Below are 24,597 nucleotides of genomic sequence, written 5' to 3'. Positions count from 1 at the left end.
CAAAGGTATTTTTATCAATTTATATTTCAAATATTGACATACGTTTAACCAATGTTGCAAGTCACAGAGAAAGGCACTCTGCAGGCAGAAGGAGAAACTACCCCTTAAACCATTGGAGACGCTACAGTTTGAGATTCCATTACATTCAGCAAACGTTCATGAGATACTCCATACTGACCCAGACTACTTGCTGTGGAAGCTCAGGAGCAGCGTTCAAGCAGAAATGCTTGAACGCTGAGCCTCTAGTGTGTGAGGAGGTAAGCTGCATCCCATTGAACCACTAACCAACGATTATGTCAGCCGATGAATGGCTTAAAACCTGTCATTTAAAAGCCCTAAAAAGAAGACTATGGGAGTTTGGTAATGTCCTAGCCCAATACAACTAGAGTTGTAGCCTTTCGAATCACATGTGGTCTTGTGATCTTAATATTCAAACTAGCACTCATCTGTATGTTTGAAGGAGCCCTAAGGGATTTAGTGAAGAAGAATGAACCAAAGGATTAGTCCATAAAGAAAGTTTAGTGTTGAAAGAGAATTAATAGGACTTCAGGTTAAGCGATGAACTAACTATTTGTTTACGAGACATTGAAAAAAATATCAAACTACAGTATAGAGGTTAGGACTGAAGAACGGTAAGGCAACCTTTGCTCAGATCTATTACAGAAATATTCTCCATAGCTGTAGACAACCCTATGTTGAATGGCAAAATAAACGGAAAAAGAGCAATCTCGAATATGCATGCTCTTATTCATCCATACATGCATCAAAGAGGAGCTAGCAAGAGATATGCAGCGTTTGAGCGGTCGAGAGGACAGAGCACATATTATTAAGCGTTTCAATATTTGTGGCGGGTTTCACATGAGAAGATTAAGGTCAAGCTGGTTTACGGATGTTATTTATAAGCAAAGGATGCAGCCAGATGGCTGCTTGCCAAAAGAAGATTATGAGGAGTCTCCATTAGAATATTAAAAAAGCGAGAGAGTGCATCAGCCTATGAATAACCAGTGCTACATGAACCAATACGAAGGGAAAAACTTGGGAGACCTCTTAAATGGGACTTCTCTAGTCCTTTAATAATGAGAGCAGTAAGTAATTAGATTTTTGGGCAATTGAGAATTTTAAAGTTGTCTTTTGCAGGAAATTGTAATTTAATATCATTCGTTTCAATAAAAGATGTGGTGTGTTAACTAGTGTGAAAATAATTGGATTAAAAATTAAAATCACAGAGCCTGACCCCACTGTTGACCTTTGCCTTTGAATGTACGTTTTCTGACCCACATTAGAACAAAAGAGGACATCGTGGCACGCTCTTCGGAAATTAAATTGCTTGCCATGGATATTTTGTTCAATGCCTTTAAAGCAAACAACTGAGTGAAGCAAATCCTTAATAAACAAGCTTTTACAATGCAACGGTTTCGCCTTTGCAAAAGTTAGACCTATTGGCATTGTAAATGACAAATTGTTTAATTATGTGTTGGTTTTGAAAACAGATAAATAAATGGCATTGTCATTTACAATGCCAATAGCTTAATCTCTCGCAAATTCGAGACCTAGTAGTAGAGTGAGTAATAGTGCGTAGTAGAGAGTGAGTAGTAGAGAGTGCGTAGTAGAGGAGTAGAGAGTGTGTAGTAGAGTAGTAGAGTGCGTACAATAGAGTGATTAATAGAGATTGAGTAGTAGAGAGTTGTAGAGAGAAGCACATTGTTGTGGTGCTAAGACCCTGGTGCTTCTGCTGGCTCAGTCCTGCTCCAGTGTTCTGGTGTTCGAGTGTCTGGCATGTACTGCAGTATTTTACCTCTACTTGTACTTTATACGCTTTTGAAACTTGCACACGTTACTTTTATCTACTGTAATGCACCGTTTGCTACCTCTTGTATTGGTTTGCTTGCGTTTGTCACTTTTGCTTCATGTAACTTAGCGTTTGCTTTTGTAATGTGTTCACTTGTAATGTTCTCAAGTATCAGTTCTGTTCCTATTGTGAAGCGCTCCGACACCTTCAGGTAAAGACCGTGCTATATAAAAACGCATAAATAAAATAAAATAATCTCTAGCTGCCCCCCCACCCCCCTACCCCACGAAGCACGGTGCTGTGGCTGTAGGGCCCCTGTGGCTGCAGCTGGCCCTGCCCCCCCATCCCATGAAGCACGGTGCTGTCTCTGTAGGGCCCCGGGGCTGTGGCTGGTCCTGCCCCGCTCCTCAGTGAGTCCAGCGCTTCAGCCCTAGCTGCCCCACATAAGGACAGTGTTGTGGCTGGTCCTGCCACCCTCCTCAGTGAGTCTGGCACGTGACCTCTAGCCTCCCCCGCCGAAGCACGGTGCTGTGGCTGTAGGGCACCGGGGCTGTGGCTCACCCTGCCCCCTCTCTCATTGTCAGGCTCGCCTGTGCTCTGTGTTTTCTTGTTGACGCTGCATCTCCCGTCGCGGTCACTGCAGAGCTGCGCCAACCTCAGGTGACAGACCGGTGCGACCGATAAGTGCCACCCGCGGTGCTCGGCTCTCGTCCCCGCAGCCTGCCTCCCCCAGACTCCGCTCTCCGCCTTTCGCTGCCCGGAGTGCGGCAGCGTCTGCCCGGCTCTGCGCACTCACAGGGCAGAGCCCGTGACCCTTGGCAGCTGCAGCTGCTCTTCACTGGTAAAGCGCCAAGAGGCACGGTAGGTGTGAGAGGTACAGTGTGTGATATCAAGGAGGGGCAGGGCAGCAAAGTGGGACTGAGGGATGTGTAAAGTGAGAGAGCAGAACCGAGTGAGTGAGAGCGGGGCTTTAAGATGGGCCAGGTCCTGCCAGAGCTCAGACCCAGTAGTCATTAAAAAGTGACTTTATTACGGTCCTAAACTTTATGGATAAAACCACCGATCGACTTCTCAAGAAAGACTGTAAAACTCTTCAAACCATGTCAGCGACGCGGCGCCGGATTTCATATCACGTTTAATTTGATAATGTATTCCATCAGAGCATTTTTGTTTTTCCTACAGGGTGTGTTTTTGTAGCTGTGTCCCTACAACATGTGACTCTTGTAGGATGAACACTGAACTGAGGCGCCGCTAGTGCTTTGAGGGAGCTCCAGTTCTGGGTTGGGGTGGGTGGGTTTATAATGGATCGAGACAGAGCTCTGGGCTGAGGATGAAGGCAGTGTGAGTGTCTCACCGTGCCTGCCAGTGGGACACAGAGGTGTACAGTCTCAGACGACTTGCTCATGCAATCCTTGGCCTCTCAGCAGAGCGGTGGTTGCGTATTTACATTTAAACGTGATTCTACAGCAACGTTTGAGAAGGAGGTACAGCAAACAAAAATAAAATGCTTTATTTACAGGTGAGGGGAGAGAAACACGAAGTGGGGTGTGAGAGAGAGGGCATGCCACGGTGAAGAGGAGCTGGGTGAATGAGGCACGGGACTTCAGGTCCTATATTGTATGTAAGTCATGGCATGTAATGCACGGATCCGGCCAATTGGGAAGAATTTCTAGTTATGCTTTTTTGGCCTCTGCCGTTTCACAGACACCCCTCCCTCCTTTTCAGCCTTCTTTAAGTACTGACTCAGATTGCACCCAGTGGGTGAGCGGACAGAGGCAGTGAGGGGGCGACCTAATTTACCACCAGAGTGTTAAAACGACCAGCCTGCACAACAAGGTTACATATACAAAACAAGTTCAGCTCCACTGAACCGGGACGGAGTATCAGGAGGACAGGGAAAGGTCACAAAGAAAGCTATGTCCTCAGAGAAAGCGTGCTGTTACATGTGGTTGGCGAAAGGGGCGGGGTGACAGTCCCACTTGGACTGGCACGGCCGGACTTCCTGCTGTGGTAAAATGTTTCTCATCTTCTTTATGGGGCCATCTGTTTCGCCCCATAAAGAAAAAAAGAAACATTTTACCACAGCAGCAAGTCAAGGAACCCAGTCTGAAAAGGAAGGGGCTTAAATAGAAAGAAGTACTTCTCCGCGACCTCTTTTCCAATGTCTGGCCACCGTTTAGCATGAACGGTGAAGCCAGCCAATGGAAAAGAGGGTCGGGGCTTAACATCGCTAGTGAAACTCACTCTATGTCATTAAGTCTCGCCAGCGAGACTGCGCATGTGCGAAGTCTTACGCTAGCCGAGATCTAAAAAGGAGTCCGTACAAAAAAAAAAAACATACTGCGAAAAACATATTTGAGCATTTTCGCACAAGTGGCACCCATTTTCTTCAACACTATCAGACCTGGCTATCAGTAAAACTAAGGGATGGATTTTAGAAAAGACCAGCAATGCACAAAATGCTAAAGTTTTAAAGAACTCGTTGCATGCACTGATGTACGTACTGGTAATGTTCGCCGCTGTGCAGGTTGTTAGCACGAAGCAGGCCATAGAAGGTCACTTGTGAGTTCTCTCCCGAAGAGTTCAGATCATGTTCTTTACCTTCCCTGATCATGGTGCGTTTGAGCAGACTGGAACATTTCAAGGCCAGCTCAAGGGCATCCATCCAGCACCTGCCTGAAGCCAAAGACAACCTTGTTACATAGGAAACACAAGAACTATTCACGTCAGGAGATATGTTCACTCTGGTATCAGTCACACTTTTTAAAAATGGTCAATGCTCTCAATCACTTTGACAATACATATAAAATATTTGGAAACACAAATAATGGTTATAGTTTGGAAACTTTCATCCAGCGGTGGTGGGACTGCAGTTTGTGCAACAGCGCAAAACTTGACAGCACTCAATGTGCAGCTCACCTCTCGTTTCTGGATTAAACCCGATGGCAAGATGCAATTGCACTGCCCTAGTGACTAAGGGTTGTGGCTGACAGTTGGTCATTGATGACAGCTTAGGCGCACTACGAGCCCAGTGTAAATATAAGTAACATTCAACTACTCTTATGCCTGGCCCTCATCCAATTACCATCAAGAGATGTACAAAGAATGGAGTTGGTATAAGTGGTCGCAAACTGCGTACAGATATTTATCAAATCTATTCTGCCCGACTTTTGAACTTGCATGTTGGTCTGCACAATCCAGATTCGCAGTGGGTCTCAATTCCATCTACCTTATGAATATTAATGTGGTAGGTCACAAATTAAACCCACTGTGTATCACTGTCTTCACAGGGATGGTGGCCTGCTAGGGTCAGAATACCACCTGTGATTGCTTTTAAATAAAACTATCATTTCAAATAGTTTTGTAAAACATGTTTTAAATGCAGGCCGTTTTCGTCAAAGGAAAACAGATGAGTTTAAAAAACAAATGACTAGGCAGTGGCCCATGGGAAAACTGTCCTTCCTACTCTTGAAAAATGTTTTTCTTAACAATTACAAAGGGAAATGGGTCCTCTGGAGACCCATTCAAATTAGCGAATGCCTTATGACTACCTTTCAGTAGCTGGTAAAAGATTCACATTTTGCGACAAGCATTCAATCGCAAAACATTAATACATACCACGGCAATTTGGTATTTGGAAGGGACGCCCTAAACACACCCCTTCCAAATACCGATTTGGACTTTGGTCGCAAACTCAAATTGAAATTTGGTAACCAGTTACTGAATCGTAATTTGTGGTCTGCACATAATAAAAGGCCTTTCTGAGGTTACAGACAGATTCTGTGAATCGAGCGGTGTGCAACCAAAAAAGGCTTTGCAGAGAGGGCTCTAAATGTGTATGCACTGAGATTACCTGTTGTCAGCATGTCCCATCATCTCTTACCTCATCTGTGCCATTACAGCAAGGGACCCGTTATATGAAAATATCAATCCCTTCAAGCAAAAACAAGAGTTGTCTGTTCGCAACATTCAGGCAGTGCACCCTCTGCATGATATAGTATGCAAACCAGCTAATACTTTGCACCAATCTGTATTGTGAGTAACTTAAAATTCGTGGCAGGATAGCAAGGAAGCTATGAATGGTTTGAGCTTCAGTTGATTTGTATATTGGTCTCTAGTAGAAGCCCATGGGGTAAAAATTAAAGAATGCCGACAACTGAATGTGTTTTAGAAGCACTAGCAGCCTAAGCGTTTCTATCATCTATATTATTGTGCAGAGGGATGTATGTCATTTCCTGAGTTAGAATCCCCTTAAACACAGGGCACCTAATTAAGATTGGAAATGAGAATGATGACTTCACATAAAGATCTTACAGGCCACTTCGTTAGTAATCTTTGAATAGGTTCCTCCATGAAAAGACTTGTAAGCGAAACCTTAAGCATGACCCATTGTGGAGCCACCAGGAAGTGAGTCTCCAGACCCTTTTCACTATAGAAGCTGTAAAAGACACACAAGTTTCCCTTGCGTTCTGCCACTTTCTGTAAAGGTGAGAGCATTTGCAAAGACAAGGGTATACAAAGATAAAGACCAGAGCCTTGATATTTAGACCAAAACAAAACTGATGAAAGGTACTTGACAAGCAGTCATTCGAAAGGTTGAAGTTTTAAGACCCAAGTAATATAAACACACAGTGCGACTTTTACAATACCTCAAGATGAGGAATACTGCAAAGGCACACTGAGGAGGGCTAGCCTGCATCCTATGCTGAGCTACCCACATATCCTTGCTCACCCTAGGAGTCCAAATCTTCAATGACTTTCTAAGAGTGTGGTACCAGCGACAAGACCATTGGCTCATTTTGACTTTTGTTGGCAAGGTAAAGGCTAGAGTTAATGTTTAGTCCTCAAGACTTCCTTTCGCCTTCCATTTCTCAGAAGGTAATCTGCTTCAGGAGAATAATCTACAAAAAACTCTCAAGAAATGAGTTACACGAGGGATGATACAACTCCTACTGTATCATGATATAATGTAATTCTAATGATGGATTTACACCTTCAGTCTGTATCTTAACACTAAACTCTAAGTGGGACTATGAATTTTAGCACCTTCAACTGATTGCCAAATTACGAGTTCCATGAAGAAAGACACTGAGGAGAGCAGTGCCAATATTCTTATGGCGAAAGTTCCCCAAGTACACCTTCAGATTGAAATGGGACTGGAGTACCTTCCTCTGAGCTGAGATTTGTAAGGAGATTCCTTTTCTCAGCTGAATACAGCTGCCTTTGTGAAGCCAATACCACTTCCTAGTATCACTAACCACAAAACTGTGTTTCGAACAAATGAGTAATCGGGTGTAGAGAGAACACTTTCCCTTAAACTGGAATGCCACTGTAAACTAAACTAACTGGGCAGGCACCAAACCCGTTTATTCTGTTGTATGTCGTTACAACGCATTCCGTTGCAACGCATGCCTTTACCACGCATGCGTTACAACGTGAATGCCATTACCACGCATAACATTTACATCAAAAATACCTTTGACACGCATATCTTTTCCACGATTCGCATGTTGATGGCATTTTCTTGGTAAAGTTTATTATAGTAGCGACCACCCGCCCCCATTCCTTCTAATAAATATCCCCTGCCCTTAACATCAAAAATTTTTCCCTGTGCGATTCCCCCAACCACAAACCCTTTTTTTCCCCGATTCCCCTCCCCTCAACCCTTTAAATTTTCCTCTTTGCTACACATCCCCCTCATTATTTGCTTATACTAAAATCTCCTCTTACCTCTCTTCGTCCTCTCTTCTCTGTAAGCTCTTCCGATCTGCGTCGCACGTCGTTTAGAGGAAGTGGAAGTGTCTTTCCGTTTCCTCCAACGACACAGATTACCTCCACATCGTGACTGAATCAGGGGCGTTTTTTTTTTACCCCCTTAACCCCCCTTTTTTATTCGCACACTTTCTTTTGGGGGGGAGGGGGGAGATCCCCCAAACCCCCTTTTTAAATATTACCTTTACCACACATACCTTTACTAAGTTTCTCGTCGTAAAGGTATGCGTGGTAAAGGTTTTTTGTGGTAACCACGCATGCATTGTAATGCATGCGTGGTTATTGTTATACGGGGAAATGGCCGCGTTGGAGTGGCCGTTTCCGGTTTATCTCTGGCTAAGTCCTGATTGTACTTGCATATAGTCAGAAATGTGTTCTGAATCTTTCTTAAGTTACCTTTCATACTATCAATGCCATGAAGCAACCAAGGGTTGGTAGGAGACCGCTGGATGCCACTGAAACAGCCTGTAAAACTAACTAATTAAAGTACCATTAATGACCCTTTACAGTGCTTTGCTATCTGGCTGGGTTGGCGCTATAGAATTACCACATACATACAGATAGGTGCAGGAAATTGATGTAAAGCCCACAAGGGTAAAAGCAAGATGCAAAAAGAAAGTGTCCTTCATGAAACAGTTTGGAAAAAAAACTGTAGCAGAGTTGCCAGTTCTTCTCAGTCAACAAAATCAGGTACTAAGAGGCGATGTTAGCAGAGGACAAAGATAGAACACTAGTCTCTCCCCTAGCCCTCCTCTAATTACTATGGTGCTATGGCAATCTTTCTGGTCCTGATGGACACAACAACATCCATGGATCCCTTACACAACTTAGCAGAACAATGGTCGAGCTTCCAATATTATGTTACTGACTATTTTAAGGCAATCTTGTAAACTATGTGTGTGTTATCGGCCAAATGAGTTTAAACGTGTGATTGGATTCTAATCGGTTCACTCTGTTTAGAGGAAAGGTTCTTTTTGACGATGGTTCAACAGATTCTATGTGAGCTGCCAATGCAACTGCCTTTTGGAACTCTCTCCAATTGTGTAGGCAAGTCCGGCATTCCCTCACTCTGAAAAGCCAGAAACATGTTATTATTCTGGACCCTCTCTTCATTGCACTCTTGATTTGGTACGCTCAAGTGACTCTGGAGTTTCTATGCAGGAGATTGCAATATTCTGATGAGGATTAATGGAGACTAGGCAAACAAGGGGAGGGACTTGAAGCCATGGACATGATATTTCCTTAACCACTGCCTTCACTAGCCTGAAATGGTGAACATAATATTTAATGACGGGCTTGATTTTTCCAGAATGATTCGAAGACCAAATTTAATCAGGGTTAATAACTCTAGCATGCCTGCAAACATTCATTGTGTTGAGATAAAGAGGAGTAATCCGATGTAATGCTTTGCTGCTTCACTTCACATGGTGCAGTGTTGCATTCTGATGGCAGTAATAACAAGGTCACTGAAAACATGCACTGTGAATGTGCCCTGTGGCACAAGGGCGCCAAGCTTTAAGCTGCCAAATGAGCTGCATGATCTACCTCACTCACAACATCTGGTGCTTCTGCGAATATCCTCAGTATGCCAAAACCAGACACACCAGAGACAGCAAATGAAATTTAAAGGCAAATATCTTCTAACATACTACTTAGTTCAACTTCAGTTAGAAGCATGTGAAGGCAAGTCCCCACTTACACCAAGAATAAAAAACTCTCAGGTCATTTTCACAGTCCATATGTTACAATGGTCCGCATCAATGTGCAAGGAGATGGCATCCCTTTGTAAGGCTCAGTCAGTTGAATTTGAGGTACACTGAATATCAACATAGGAAGTTATAGAAGCAGACGTTTTATTAAAGGCTTATGGCAAAGCAACAAATGAATGAGCCACAGGTCTCCTTAAAGTGTACTCTCTAATGTTTGACAGCAGCTACCTTTCGAGCACCAACTGTGTTCACATACCCTGGAAGAGCTAATGATTTCTAAACACTATCAGCTAGGCTAATATTGTCACCAAGAAAGCTCACCCCTATATCTCACGGCCAAAATGTTTCCAAACGTGCTCTGCTTGAACTTGTATTCTCCTTGATTTTTTGTTCTAAACACTCATCAGGTTTCTGGCTGGCATTCTCAATCTTCAAAGTGGGACATGGAGTGGTGCATCAGACAGCTTTAGGTGTTGCTACAGGCCCCTATGTTTCAAATGGTCAATTTTTTGTATTCAACTCGCAGAACTTTATCAGTTGCCACCCGAGAAGTACAGTTCCATGAGTGAGTGAACTCGCCAGCTGGCACTACAGAAATTTCCATGCATACACACACATGTAATGACATCTGCAAAGAGTTATGTAGTTGGCCCAGCAACCACTCTCTCATCAGTGCACTTAGCCTTGGCCTGCTGCAGTGGAACAGCCTGCCAGAAGCCCGGCGTAAACATAGATCTGGTCATGCACGACTGCCTCATTGCATGTCCATAAGCATCCTTTTGTTTGTCCTTGCACATCAGAACCAAGCAGACATGCTAAGTAAGAGCAATGTGGGAAGTGAGGTCCAAAACCGAAACACAAAAATACAAAACAGTTAAAAAATATATTCTCCAGGCACAGCAAGGCTAGTGCTTCCCATGATCAATGTTCTCCACTAATTAACACTACTCAGCACAATTACACTGGCTCTTTGTAAATGTAAATGTCATGGTACTTATAGAGCGCACTGTCACCAGATGGTCACCTTGCGGTGTCGCCTATACGGCTTCCTGGCGCTGATACTCATACCGCTGTGGAACCCCTCCTGGCTTTCCCTTTGAAGTGTCCACTCCTGGGCACCCCCAGGGTGAAGCCAGGCATCCTTAGCGCTGTTGGGGCCGGTGTGGAGGCTAAGCAAGCTATTGCCCAGAGTTGCAGCGTGGGGCCCGTGATTAGAATAGGCACCGAGGCGAGAATTAACAGGTCCGAGGAAATTGAGCCCGAGACCCCGCCGAGGCGGGAATCGAACCCTGGTCCCTGGCCAGAACTCTGCATCAGGGTCTGCCGCTCTAACCATTGAGCCACACTCCTCCACAGCTCTTTGCTGGGCTGGTGCAACCCTTCGATGTAGCAAAGCCTCAAAGTCAGCCTCAAAGTTAAGTGTGGTGCTTTCATAGAGCCAGACAAAGAGCAGAGGTTCTCCTCCTGGAAGAAAGCACATTCACAAGTGTGAATCCACCCCGGGAGGGGGGGGGTTACTGTAGGGGGAGCTTCATTTGTGGGTAGGTGACCTCTTACATGCTGCAGAAACCATCATGAAAAAGTACAGCATTGATAGTTATCCGTACAGTGTAAACTTAAAATGTCTGTTATAAGACAGAGACTTTGATTGACCCTCAAAGGGCGAAATACTTACTGAGTACAACCTGAGAGATCCGTGTTCATTTGTTTTCCATCAAAGCTTGTGTGGGAAGCTGTGCTAAAAAACCTTACAGAATCAGTTGAAGAATGGATGCATAAACTAATATGTTATTCGTCTTAAAGCCTAAAATAAACTTGGATGATATGAAGACATGCATTTTAAGAGGAAATTCATGCTATATAGTACAGTTTGCTTAGACCCTTTATGAGAATGAAAGCCTTAATGCCAAGGGCACCGGTTTCATAACCCTTCTCTCACTATGTACCTGGTTCAAATTCAACCTTTGTTGACACAGACCCAAAGTAACTTGCTCTGGTGCAGTTCAGTGATGTTTGGGAAATGAGCATGTGGCCCATGTCTCACTGCTAAGTTGTTCAAATGATTGGAAATAACATCACTGATAGGTGCTACTGGTTGTCAAATTTTAGCAGGGGCAAATAACTGCACAGATGAAGAATCAGCATCCTTCAAACAAGTGGATTTAGCACTGAACAGGCGGATGGCTTTATTTGAGAGGAGCCAAAAAACAATCAGAAAATAGCTGGCAGCTCTAATGAGAAAAAACAGAAAACAAAAAATGCAGAGTGTTTACCATCTGATTCAGAAGCAGCTCGGATGATCAAATAACTGCTCGGTAAAGGCTGAGTGATGGAGCCGACCGCCTCCCCTTTAGGGCCCTTAAAATACATGAAAAAGACACTGCTGTAAAAGACAATGAAATAGCCTTTGTTCACAACATTCTTTGATATGAGAACGCCTGCTTAATGTGAGCCAATGACATTCTGTTCCTTGGTTTCTTCTTCTATTGATGTGAACAACTACAAAGCAAAACAAAGAATAGGATACGTACTGTGCTGCATGTGCATAATGATAATTAAGATCTCTTTATAGCTGCTCCATCTCAATCGTTTGAACACATAGAAACGATAGCCTAGCTTTCAAGAGGCACACCCTATACATTGGCTCTTCACTTGAAGCTTCGCATGCACTATAGATTTTTAGCCTCTCTGCCTTGCAAAGAGGTCCTTTTAAATTAAAATGAGATTCTGTAATATATTTAGACTGAAAGCTTTTCTGGCATGATAGTATCTTCCAATCTGGCACTTTTTCGAACGCATGTGATAACACACAGTGGCGCCCCATTGCTCTCTGAGCAGCGCAAAAAGGAAATGATAATAACACAGCGTTATCATTTTATTTTTAGTATGAATCCAGGTTAGGGCTGGGCTTGGCTGTCGTCCGAGGGAGGAGGAGTGGTTGGTGCACTATAACTGCGCATGACGGTTGGGTAGTCCAAACAGACATGCCCACTTAGCATTTCTCCACCTGGCTGTGTTGCACAGCTGGGTGGAGAACACTACCAGGTTCCTAGGCCGTGTCTGTGTAGCAAACCAGGCCGCTAAGACCAATCACATTGCTGCAGTCATGCTGGTAACAGCAACAACGTGATTGGCTTGGGGAGTCTGGGAGCTTGTGTGCTGCCGGAAGTCAGGAACAGAGGGAGGACGGAGGAGAGGTGGTTGTCAGCAGGTACATCTTTTCTTTTTTTCTAAACCCCCTTCCCCCGACTCACCACTGCTACTGCTCCCTAGAGCCGCCACTGATAACATCATGTGGTATGAGGTCATTCTCAACGCAGCTCACGCAAGGGCGACAGACTGTACTGGAAGACCTTCCCATATTTTCGCCAGTTTACAACCGATGAACAAACAGTCATCTATGCTATGTGGCACACGCAATATCCTACTGTTATGGACCACCTACGGCAAACAGAGTGAGGTTTCTGCATGTGATTCAATGTAATATGGATGGGACAAATCGTACTGTGATAGTGTTTTGTAAGGTTAACTCTACACGGTGAGGTTCAAGATTGGAACTCACCAGATATGAAAACTAATCGCCAAGGGAGCGTTTCTCAATACTGTTGCAAGTCAGTGTGAAAACACTGCTAAATATTTCGGTTCACTGGTCGCTATAAACAGGACTGATTAACTGTCAGGTCTTAATTTCAATTATCTTTGCCTCTTCTTGGCTTGTCAAAGTTGGAGACCGTCAGACTCAGATGCCAGATGCTAGTTTGGTGATGCTTTACAGCTCAGCTGTAATGAGACCTTGTGTGAGCAACAGAAAAACAGCTTTCAGAAGTACTACTGAGAGAGGGGCTTGACCTTACCCTACGTGGGGGTTTCTCCAAGTACAGCATTTCATTTTGCAGATGCTGTGTGCGTCCACTGAAAGGGCTTGTATTGCACTTTTTGCCTTGTGGCAGTGGCGACTCCTCCGCTATGGCGTACCCCACATCCCCCTTCGCCAGCAGCCTCAAAAGTTGACACATAAAACAATAATAAAACAGGTTTATTTTCATTTTATTTTTTAACTTCTAAGTGCGGGGTCTGCTAGCAATGCGCATGTCAGTTTAGCCGGCCGGCTTTGGGCAGCCAAACCGATATGCACACTAAGCTGTCTCCAACCCGATCTGTGTGCTGGCAGAGTCTCCCAGTCTCTCTGGGAGCGTACATCCATGCTGCTTAGGCCAATACGGAGGCTGCTCTCATGCACAAGAGCAGCATCAGGATTGGCTGTAGGGGAGTCTGTGCTACAGTCAGGAGCAGAAACACGGTGATGCAGCGGGCGGCAGTTAAGTTTTTTTTTCCTCCCTTCTTTTTATGTATATTTGTCATTGTCTCCCCCACTCTGCCCGGACACTAGCCACTAACTACTACCTTGGGGAAAGCTTATGCTCAAGACAAAAGGATTGTGTTGGTTAAGGTGACAACCCAATGATCAAGGCGTTAAGCCTGACATTTGTTTTGTGAAAAGCACATGTAAACATCAATAGACATTGATGGTGGACTGTTATAACTTTATAAAAGCCTGCAGAAAGGTATATTGTATGTGGAATCCCAAACACTACCATAGTTGGACAAGGCTTTGGTGTTGGCTATACAGACTGACAAACCTTGGCGATAAAGGATTTGCACTGTGATAATACTTGCTGTAAGGCCCTGGGAGATAGCATTTTACTCTGTACTGTATCATACACTGTTCTTTAGACTTAAAAAAAAAAAATATGCAGCATTGCTTCAATCAGAGAGTATATATTTACCTTCACAGCCCAGATGGATTGCTCTAGTGGATGGAAGAGTTTAAAGCAAAACCCATCCTTCTTGGAAGGCCTCTCGATGATCTCACAGGCGTTCAAGAGCACCGTCCCAACCCACTGGCCGTTTTTGGGGGTTTTATAGATCAGCAACACACCAGGCTTCAATACACACCACAGTTTTGTCCAACTTTTCAACGTTCCACGAATCTGTAAAATAAGTAGATTACAATTGTTTTTATGAAAGTTGAGTAAGATTCATATGCTAACTAACAGAGCAAAGAAAGGCTAGCATTTAGTCTACTTAGTAAAGGGGCAAAATCGAATACACTGAAAAAGTATCAATGAAGAAATTACGCACAAGATGGAAGGATCCTTTTAAATCATTTTACATTCTAAAAGAAGGCGTCCAACATGAGTCTGGCTAAATGTCACACTTTCAGGATAGCCACGTAAAATACACTAATATAAAATTACATCTATGGGCTTACTCTATATAGAGCGGTGTTATCTGGAAACTGGCATTTTCTGGCACTATGCAAAGTGCATTTGATGTTGATAGGTTGCATAGTGTTAGAGGGACTGTCGTTATTCAGTATTGGAAGAAGTGTTAAAATAAACACTCTGCAGCTATTAACTCCCCTCAATGGCCTGAGTATTTAGATTCAACCTTATGGAAAAGAAAATAATAGACCACAATAACCATACAATGAGCAACAGCCAAGTGTCCCCACTGACATACACTAGGTATAATAAGGACAAAAAAGAAATAGGAGACCTCAATAGCACCCTTGAAGTAAAATACGACATTAGGAATTCCAACTCTTTGCCTAACACCGCCCCACAGATCTTACTCTCCATTTTCAAGCCACATCGCAGTTCATATGATGGTGAAAAACCATAGGCTTCCTTGATTTATGAATCAAAAAATCCAAAGGTGAATTTGTAGCCACAGATTATGTCTGCGATTTAGGTGACTCCGTTTAAAAACTCTGCATTCAATGCTGCAAAAAAGTTACTTATATTCTACACTGTGTTCACACTCTTATGGATACAGAAGAACTCCAAGTATAGGTCACAGTAGAAGAGGGTGGAAGGCCCAGATGGAGTGCCGAGCCTAACACAACAGACTAGATGGAAGCATTTTAAGATATGGCCAGATAAAAATGAATCCATTCTGGAAAACAAAGGCCTATCTGTACCCTGATTCCTAAACTTTGGGATCATCAGAAAACAAGGCTTGTGCCAATGAGGGAACTTGTTCAGTAACATGAAGCTGTAACATAATTCTACAATACGGAGATCTAAGTAATCATTAAAATATAATCTTTAGTTGTACACGAATCTCAGGACTCCTTGGAATTTGCTTGATATGTGTGCATTAGGCCGTTAGAACCTCCAGAGGACGCCCCAGGATTCTGGCAGGATAAAGATAGTGCACATTCTAGGGACTAGTAGAAACTCCAGGAGACACTGAGGAACAGTCTGTTGATGGATACATTTCAGGAATGAAACAAGCACGGAACAAAGGGAAGGGAACAGGCACATAAAAGTAAACTCCAACATGATTTCTATATAGACATTCACTCAGGAGTGACAGAAACAGCATGACTTCTCTGAGACGCCATTCCTCTGATTGACAGTTCATGCACTCCATCTCTAAATAAGTTATGCTCACAAGTAAGTCTCACAAGGGAGGGGATTTTCAGAGATCCCACCATCAATTCTCTAAGAGTAATGTGGGGGCTTCCAAGACTTGGGTATTTGTACTAGAAGATCGACTATGACAAACATATAGAAACATGGATTGGTCAGGAACACGCCAGAAGCCTGGTTAAATATATATGATGTTTGCAAGTGATCAGTAGTCACAAGCTCTTGTATGGTGCTCTCTCTGGCTTACAAATACTTGACGAAAAGGAGGCTGAAGCAATAACATCAGAAGTTATAAACATAAGTACGCAAATTCTACCATGTTTTTGGGCTTGAAGATTCCATGAATGTTTCCACACTGCTGCTCTTCATATTAGGACTGGGTCCGAAATACCATCCTATAATGACAGTCCTTGTAGCAGCACTTTAAATAATGGACTCACCACTTTTATTTAAGCATAAAACATGGTTAAGTTTACATTCTTTATATTTCTAGTGTGTATGGTTTACATGGTACACGTGGCAACACAAGCTCCTATTCCACAGCGGCGTTTTGTGGCTTTTAAAGCACAATCTGCACCCGCAGTCTTGTTTGTGCTGTTTGGGGGGCGTGCAGTCACACAAGGCAGTCACAGTTCTCTTCAGGCTGGGTGAAACTAGTTAACAGCTGGCAGCAGCAGATAAAAAGTTTGCAGTTCAAAAGTTCCTCAGTGGGCGTACAATGGAACTCAGCCGGTGCCCGAAAGAGCCAGCCAGTGCAGTGCAAACTAAGTGCTTACACTAAGCAGCTATCTGAGTTGCCAAAATAAAGGGGCATGATCTATAGACTGGCCCAGGTCAACCAGACGGTTTTCTGCTGTGTCCAAGGTCTGAAAGAGTAGGAGGTGGTAGAGCACAGTAGGTAGGGGATGGCTACTGTGCACTGGCCTGCTCACTGCCACACAGCAGGGCCTTTGGCTAACAGCAGAAAATCAGTGCAGAGCAGCCAGGGACTGCCTACCACCACGATTTCATTGGTGAGTAATCTGACTTTTCTGTCAAGGCAAATAAGTGCAGGAAGTAGAAGTATTCCATTCCAGGTGTCCATTCATAAATTGTACACTGGGAGGGGGCAACAGCAGAAAGAGGTAGGATCATGGTGCGGGAGAGACTAACGGAGCACATTTTAAAATAATTTAGACGGTTAAGGCACATATTTGTAGATGTGTAATATTCCAGCAAGTCTGGGGTTGTAGCTCCGGTTAAGATAGCTCGGCTTGCTAATGCATGTACTGAACAGACAGGAGAGTAATCTGTCACACTGGTTTAAATTGCCATAAGAAAGCTTGTAGGATTAATGTGCCTACCAGAGAATGTGGTGTATAATCTTTTGATTCCAGGTTAGTATCTTATCAAAACTTGTCAGGACATTTAATGCATCTGTTGCTCAATAAGCAAGATACCTTGGTGAATTACGTACCACCTGCAAATGTTCTTAAATTTGAAAACTTGAAGATTTTATCTCCTACAACTAAATTGTGTTCATTTGAATGAAACAGGTATGTCAAATGAGCACATTTAAAAACAGCCAATGAAATACATTAATGATTAATAACTCATCGTATGGTAAATGCTGTAGCACCTCGACCAAGGGGGGTGGGGGGAAGAAATGCTATAATACAATCGTATGTTCCTACACAGTTTTTAATACACATCCATCACCTACTTTTTACTCTTTTCAAATTGCATTTACTTTCCACATTTAAAAATTCGGAATTAAAATACTCCCACCTCAAGATCTTAAACAATGTCTTATTACTGGTTACCTGTTTGTTTTTAAGTATATGTATAACCCTTACTGCCCCTTGGTGGGGTACTGAAGCGCTTGTCCATGTGGGAGGTCACACTACACTGTGTAGATGTGTGTTTGGAAGAGTGCTTTCTTTGCTTTGAGCCTATGTGGGAAGTCTTTCCATGCCATGTGTGATGAACACCGAGGTGTGGTTATTGCGTTCCGTAACACAGCACTTAGCAGTGTTGTGATGTGTGAGGAATTGTGAGCGGTAGAGGCACATTTTTAAAATATGGCTTGTGCTAGAAGCTCAGATTATCTCTGCGGGTCTTTTATTGTGTTGTTAGTTCTCTTTTATGCATTCAATGAAGTTTCTTATGATGGCTGTGGCAAGAGAATGTCAACTTTGTGATATTGTGCATCCACAAGAGATAAGCATGGACCAAGAGTGAGGGGCACTCGTGGGGTTTTAACAGTCATTGCTAGTAGTTCAATGGCACGCATCCGCCTCTCAGGGGGTTGCCTGCTCAGTTCTTTCAATAGGTTATTCTTGCTGGTCTTTTCAGGAATTTGTGTTGTCCTTCATGGTAGCCAATTAGCTTCCGTAATTTAACATTGAATTGTCGGTGTATTCATTTGGGACATGTTTGCTGGTTGAACAAGGGAGATCTAGACAATAAATGATAACCCGGGCAGACATGACTCATTGTGCATGGTCTGGTAGAGCGGTGGGTCACAAAACACCTCCGACTGGTCATAGTTGAACAAGTGGCGTAAACTAGATAAACTGCTTTTGGGTGGTGAGGTACTCGAGTTTCAAATATCTCACATATATTCATTAGCACTGGGCTGAATGTGGCCCCCAGAATGGTGGCCACCCCTGCACAATGGGGACTTCAGGGGCTTGCGTTATGCCGGAGAAATGGGATCATAGGTTGGGTGTAAACTATTTGTTGGAACATGTGACGAATACTGTGATTCATTCACAATGAGACTCGTATCTGCACTATGCATACATCTCAGATCAGGCAGTCACAGGCTGTGGTGAAGACGTAGAGAACAGGCATCACAAGCACACGTCGTATTAAAGCAAATTGCTATTCTGAAGCCTTAAACAGGAGAATCAACAATCATTTGTAGTTGACAATGGACCAGGTGTAAGGATCTAAAATATCACAGCACCACTGGGGTTCTCTGGCACAGAACAACAACTTATCTTTGCACATCACAGAACACCACACCACACTGGGATATCCAGAAGTAAAAGCAGAAGGAACATACAATACAATAAAGAGCAGTGGCAGCTCCTAAGCGAAGGTGGAGGAGTGTCGCTCCTGTGTTGCACATCCCAGCGGAAAATGTGCCCAGCCTCCCAGGTATTGCCTGAGCGGTCAAACAGGTCGCTCGGACCAATCACGACGCTGCTCCCGCCCGCAGCATCGTGATTGGCTGGGAGAGTTCGGGAGCCTGGGTGCTTCTGGTGCTGGTGAGGACAGAGGAGGGACATGTGGCCGCAAAGAAAAAGGTATGTTTTTTTTTTTTTTGTAAATCAACACGTTCCTAAACCGGAGCAAAGCGGTCAACTAGCCAGGGCTACCCCCTTCCAAGGCACCCCCTGGGAAAGAGAACTTTCTTTTCTTCGCACATTTCCCTGTCTTGACCTCTCCCCCTATTTTCTCTGCCTATCTCTAATTCGGTCTCTCTCCACCCAGCGTCATCTTAAGAATTTCTGACTCCTGGGCAAGACTCATTTTAACTGCTTTTGTGTGACCCTTTTACTGAAAGGGTAGCACGACATCATGCGGTCTCAAATTAGGAGTAAATTGACAATACCATTCAACATTGTTCTGGAGAAATATGCCTTGTCCAGGTCCCCCAAAATCCAAAGGATGACACTGCCAAGCAGAAGCATATGTAACAGTGCACGGAGACGTAACGATAACAGAAATTCTGCACGACAGCAACTGCGTGCAAGTGCCACAAAGTGTGTGCGAGAGAGCATGAGCTCCACAGTGTGTGTACCAAAGATCGTGAGAACAAGAATGTGTCTAAGAACAAGAATGTGAACGAGACAGTCAGATTCACATGGAACTAAATAAAGAGATAATATGACAGGGGAGGGAAAGACTGACCGAAAAAGAAAGTGAGGCGGAGACCTGCTGGCAACTTGCTTGACTGCCACTGAATGGCCCCAGATGATGTATAAAAACTAGGAATATCTGCGCACGTTCCCCTGGATGGCGTCATTTTATATTTAGACTCAGGTGCTTGTGGCCCCTAGCATAAATAGAAATGGGGACCAGTTAAGTCTTTTTTTCAACCTGGGTACAAATCTATTAGGTTCTTTTATATAATATGTATAGAGCACTTTACACGAGTGCATGACACATGTGCACCTTTATTAGAGATTGAACCTTGAAAAGAAAATAACACAATGATGGATGAGGTAAGAATTCAATACTTGCAGGCGTCCGCCCCAAGCAGCAACTGTCTGCTCTAGAACGTTGACCAGCATTCTTCTCTATCAATCCAGAACACAGAATGTGAAGTTCTAATATGGAAAACGTACCAAACAATATTTCAGCACAAATTGATGGTTAGAACATGCCTCTTTTTGAATGATCACTCCCCAAATGCCTTTGTACTGATGCTGCTGGTTTGTAACTTTGAAATATACTTGGCCCTGCTGACCAGGCCCCAGGGCATGTGCTCTGACCCCACAAATGTAAATGTGCTATTCCTTTACTGGCATTTTTAACTTATCTGTTATTCCCTAGTATATCGTGCAAAGGGTATCCAGGGCTATTCATTTAAATGTCGCCAGTGGTTTGCAACACTTCTTATGCCACCACTGCTGTGACAAAATAAAAACATGGCTCTAGGTCTGCCATTGCTGCCTAGTCGAGCAGCTTTTAAACTGCCAATTCGACATGACAAGATAACCATTTTGTCAAGTCCAGACATTACGTTTTAATATTTTTAAGTCACCCCTAAGGCAGGCCTTAGCAGTCTATTAGGCAGGGTGCCAGATATTAAAGAGAAGGGCGTGTTGAATTTGAACTTTACATATCCTGGTAGTGAAAACTAGAAATTGCTGTTTTCACAGTAGCAAAGCTGGTGGGCCCCATTGGCTAACAGAGTTTCATTATCCCTGGTGCCAAGTGTTAACTTCCATTAGGGACCAACAAACCGAATACTCCATGGTATTAAACAAGACTCAATGCGGAAGTAACATTTAAAGCAACTTTTCATATAAGGTGACTTTAGAGAGTCACCACTATCTTGCTCCCGAATTTCAAGTGGCCTCTTCTGATTAACTGCAGCAGTCGACACGTGAGACAGACTGTTGCCCTTCTGCTAAGATGTGTGAAGTGCTCCCAGGAAGGGAAACAAATGGTCTGCGGGTGGGAGGGAATGTTACCTTCTACTAGGATGGCCATGGGGCAGTGGCCTGAAACTTTGACTTTGTCCCAGACCTTCGTGACTGAGGCTCAGACTACAGCTAAAAGTGCAAAGCAGTGATTTACAAACGTTTTGAAGTGAAAAGCAGTGACTGATGAAAATCTTATCTCTAGTTCCCTTCAGCTGATTTTTGTCGTTTTGATGTCTAATTAAAGACAAAATATATACTATTTTTTATCAACGGAGGTGGTATTTTTATTGTGTGGTGAGTTTTACTTATTGACGGTTTTGCTACTGATAAATGATTTACACTTGTTTCTATTGACTTATGCCTGTCAGCTCTTTGCCACAGATACCCAGGGCTGAGCCAAGGTTTTACCTGAAGTAACCTAACTTGAAATGATACAGAATACTGACATTATTACTTGGTGAGATATCTCTCAACCACCCCAACTAATAATCAATTTTTCTCCCATTGGTTAACTGGAACACTATAACTGACAAGTCATAAGTGTAGAAGTTGAAGAAGTACAACAGGCATACACACACACAACGTAAGGTAACCCGAGGAAAAAATACAAAAGAGGAAAAGAGGGAGAAGAAGGAAGGGAGTACTGGAAATGAACACAACTATCCTTGGTAAGTATATGCAATGTAACTCCACATGTAGAAAAGTCCTAAAACTTCACCTAAAACATAATCCTTAAAATGCACGGGTTTATTTGCTTTGTCAGAACACTAAGTGAATTGTTCTCCTGATGTCTAACCTTAGAAACCTCAGCAACCAACCAATCAATTATGGCATCACTGTCCACACAAACTCCCTACTTACTTAGACCTAATGTGGCTTTGTCTTTGGGAACTACTAAAACCTTATTCATGTTCAAGACTTTACCACCTTCCACAACCACAAGGCAATCTTTTAATTCTTTAACCAGCACACATGCAGAGAAACGTGACCACCCTTTTTTCACATGAACCGGTTTCTCGATCATAACCCAATCCCCAACTTTCACCATTAAAGTTCTACCCAAAATATCAACTGCTTGGGACTTCCCAAAATAGTCTTGTGCACATACAACACATTTCCAATCCTGGCACAAATCATCAGCTTAAGATCCAGCCACACTGGTTTCAAATTTATAACAGCAACTCTGCTCCTCATAAGGGTAAATGCTGACACATTTGCACTAATATGCCTACTTAACCGCAGACTTCCAATTGATCCCACCGACCAAAGGTAATTGCAATTAATCCTTTTAAGCCTGGTTAACCTTTTCAAGTAACCCATTATTTCTAGGATGGTAAAGTGAAGTTCTTTCTTGAGGAATTCCAGTTAACTCAAGGAAATTTCTAATCTCAAATGACCCCTATTGAATACCATTTTCCATCACAAGCTCGTCCAAATAACCTCCTCCCATGAAAAAAGTCTTGCAAAAAAAAAACAAAGAAAAAAAACAATAATTATCTGGGTGAACACATTCTTGACAAACCTAATATCTAATCGGACAAATAATTGATCAAAACAAGATCAAACTTGGGAGTTCCAGCCAAGTACTAAAAGGCCCTCAAATATCTAGGGTACATTTACCACATTATATTATCAGTCTCTACACTTGTAACAGGAGCAGGCACAATCACTTGCATTATAGTACTGATGATGCTCACGCTACACTCTTTTACATGACATTCTGCTGCTTTATCTATCACTGGCCACCAAAATCTCCTTCTCATCCTATGCTTCAAAGCATGAATACGACAATGGCCTGCATGTGCTAAGGAAAGTATTTTGCTTCACATCCCTCTACGCACCACTAATAATTCACATTATCTCAAAAGGGCATCAACTATAGTTAATGCTGCAGGAACTGCTCCAAATGGGATTAAGTCCAAGTTTAAATCTTTCAGGCAAGGCCATAACTTCACCAAAAATTCTTTAACACTTTGTAGGACTTCATCACCTTTCACACTTTCTAACCACTCACTTTAAGTTAACGCTCCAGTCAACACCATAATATTTGCGTTCACCATACAAACCAGATCAGTATCATTGATATCCTCTGCCACTCCACTATGATCTACAGAACTAGGCTCACCACACATGCAGTTTATGACTGCAACAGACATCCAAGCTGAAAGCATGTATGACAGTCACAAGCCATACTTGACAGAAAACCTTGTCAGTAGTAACAAGAAGGTAAATACAAGATAGCGCTGGCGCTAGCGTATATGCATAATGCTTGTGACGGAAGCACCTTGCCTGGTTTGACTAACCGCAATGGAAGACTGCACAATGACATGCGAATGATAATTGTGCCTGGACCGGCCTTCTTCCTTATTCCTTTTTTAGATGCCGAGCTGACAGGACCAAGAAGCTCCACACTGTTTTAGACTATGTAGATACCACAGCCCAATAGTTTCAATCCACAATCTGTGCACTCTTTAACTTGCACTTCGGCTGGTCTAAGTCTGAAGCCAGACTATTATCCAATAAGCCACAAACAGCAGCTGGATAAAGGCAGGGGAAGTGGATCCGCTGGTGGCAACTTGTCGCTACTGAAAAGACAACACCAACGATGGATAAGAGGTAAATTTAATACATACCACCAGCTGTCCGCCTGAGCCACAACTGTTTGCTCAAGTACGTTCGCTAGCATTCTTCCCTACCATTGCAGGTACAAAACATGGAGTTCTAATATGGAAAAGTCCACAAAACTTTACTACAGTTATGCCATTGGTCACACTTGAAAATGAAAGCTACTGCAACACAGACTTTGTTTTTAAGGATAAGTTAGTTACTCCATAGGAAAATAGCATTTGTTATTGCTAATAACTTTGGCACGGTTTGATTAACTTACAGGACACTGTAGTTCCCGTTCAAAATGCTATATGAAGTCTTCCAGGAACAACTACTGAACAGAATTAAACCAAATCTGGGAAGAAGAAGGTGTTTTTTTTTATCAACGCAGTGGACTTTCCTTGATTAGGTGTCAATCAGCTTGGTTTACTGCACCCATTCCCATCGGGCAGGCAAAGTAGGCATGACCAAATCAGGCCCTCTTGTTTAGTGCTTTAGGGTGCAAAGGTATTGTGAAAAAGGTGTCGCTGGACTGACTATTGTTAAGAGAGGGGCATTGCAGTTAATTGCATCAATAACTAACAATGAAAAAAGTATTCAGTTCCAGAAGAAACTTCAGCTGAAAAGATGTGATGGTTATTATCCAAAAGCTGAGGAAGGTTTGTGAACAGATTCCTAGACCTGTCCCTCCTCCAAGCCAGACGCTCAACTACAATGCAATGGAAGGTCTCTTCCTTACCGAGTTTATTCCAAGGTCATGATACAGTGGTTCTTTGGGCTTTAGTAGAAGCACTTTTGTGCAGATAAGAGGCAAAGGGACTGCACATTTACCCAACTTGCTACCTCAGTAGACAAGCTGATAATTTATTTTAAAGAAGGCGCAGTGGATGACACAGGACTCCTTTGAGAGGACACCATGCCCCTCCACCCCCCAGAGCATTCAAGGAACACACCCTGTTACAATGAGCGCATTGTGCTATTCTCCAACTTATGCACCTGACTGAAGTCCCTATAAGGATACCTGCATTTACTGGAAGATCCCAGATCCCCCTTAGTGATCAGTCCTCATTCCATCAAGCCAGGCTTGTCAATGTTTTATACAGGTAAATATGTTTTTTCTTGCTTTTTAATTTGTCCACATT

General features: G+C 43.1%; 1 protein-coding gene across 6 annotated transcripts in view; it reads right to left on the bottom strand.

Annotated features, from left to right (window-relative positions):
- Positions 1-24,597, bottom strand: part of OSBPL8 (oxysterol binding protein like 8) — a 1,077,846-nt gene that overhangs the window by 242,531 nt on the left and 810,718 nt on the right. For all 6 annotated transcript variants that reach the window (XM_078678323.1, XM_078678342.1, XM_078678332.1 and 3 more), the window contains 3 exons: positions 14,058-14,261; positions 11,544-11,628; positions 4,294-4,465 (listed from right to left, as the gene is read on the bottom strand). In XM_078678323.1, coding sequence (XP_078534449.1) covers positions 4,294-4,465; positions 11,544-11,628; positions 14,058-14,261 — 461 coding nt within the window. The remainder of the gene's footprint in view (positions 1-4,293; positions 4,466-11,543; positions 11,629-14,057; positions 14,262-24,597) is intronic.

Source organism: Lissotriton helveticus, chromosome 1_1 (genome assembly GCF_964261635.1).
Source record: "Lissotriton helveticus chromosome 1_1, aLisHel1.1, whole genome shotgun sequence".
In the NCBI taxonomy this organism is placed as follows: Eukaryota; Metazoa; Chordata; class Amphibia; order Caudata; family Salamandridae; genus Lissotriton; species Lissotriton helveticus.
The sequence above is the reverse complement of the archived record's forward strand: the minus strand, read 5'-3'. Positions and strand labels throughout refer to the sequence as shown.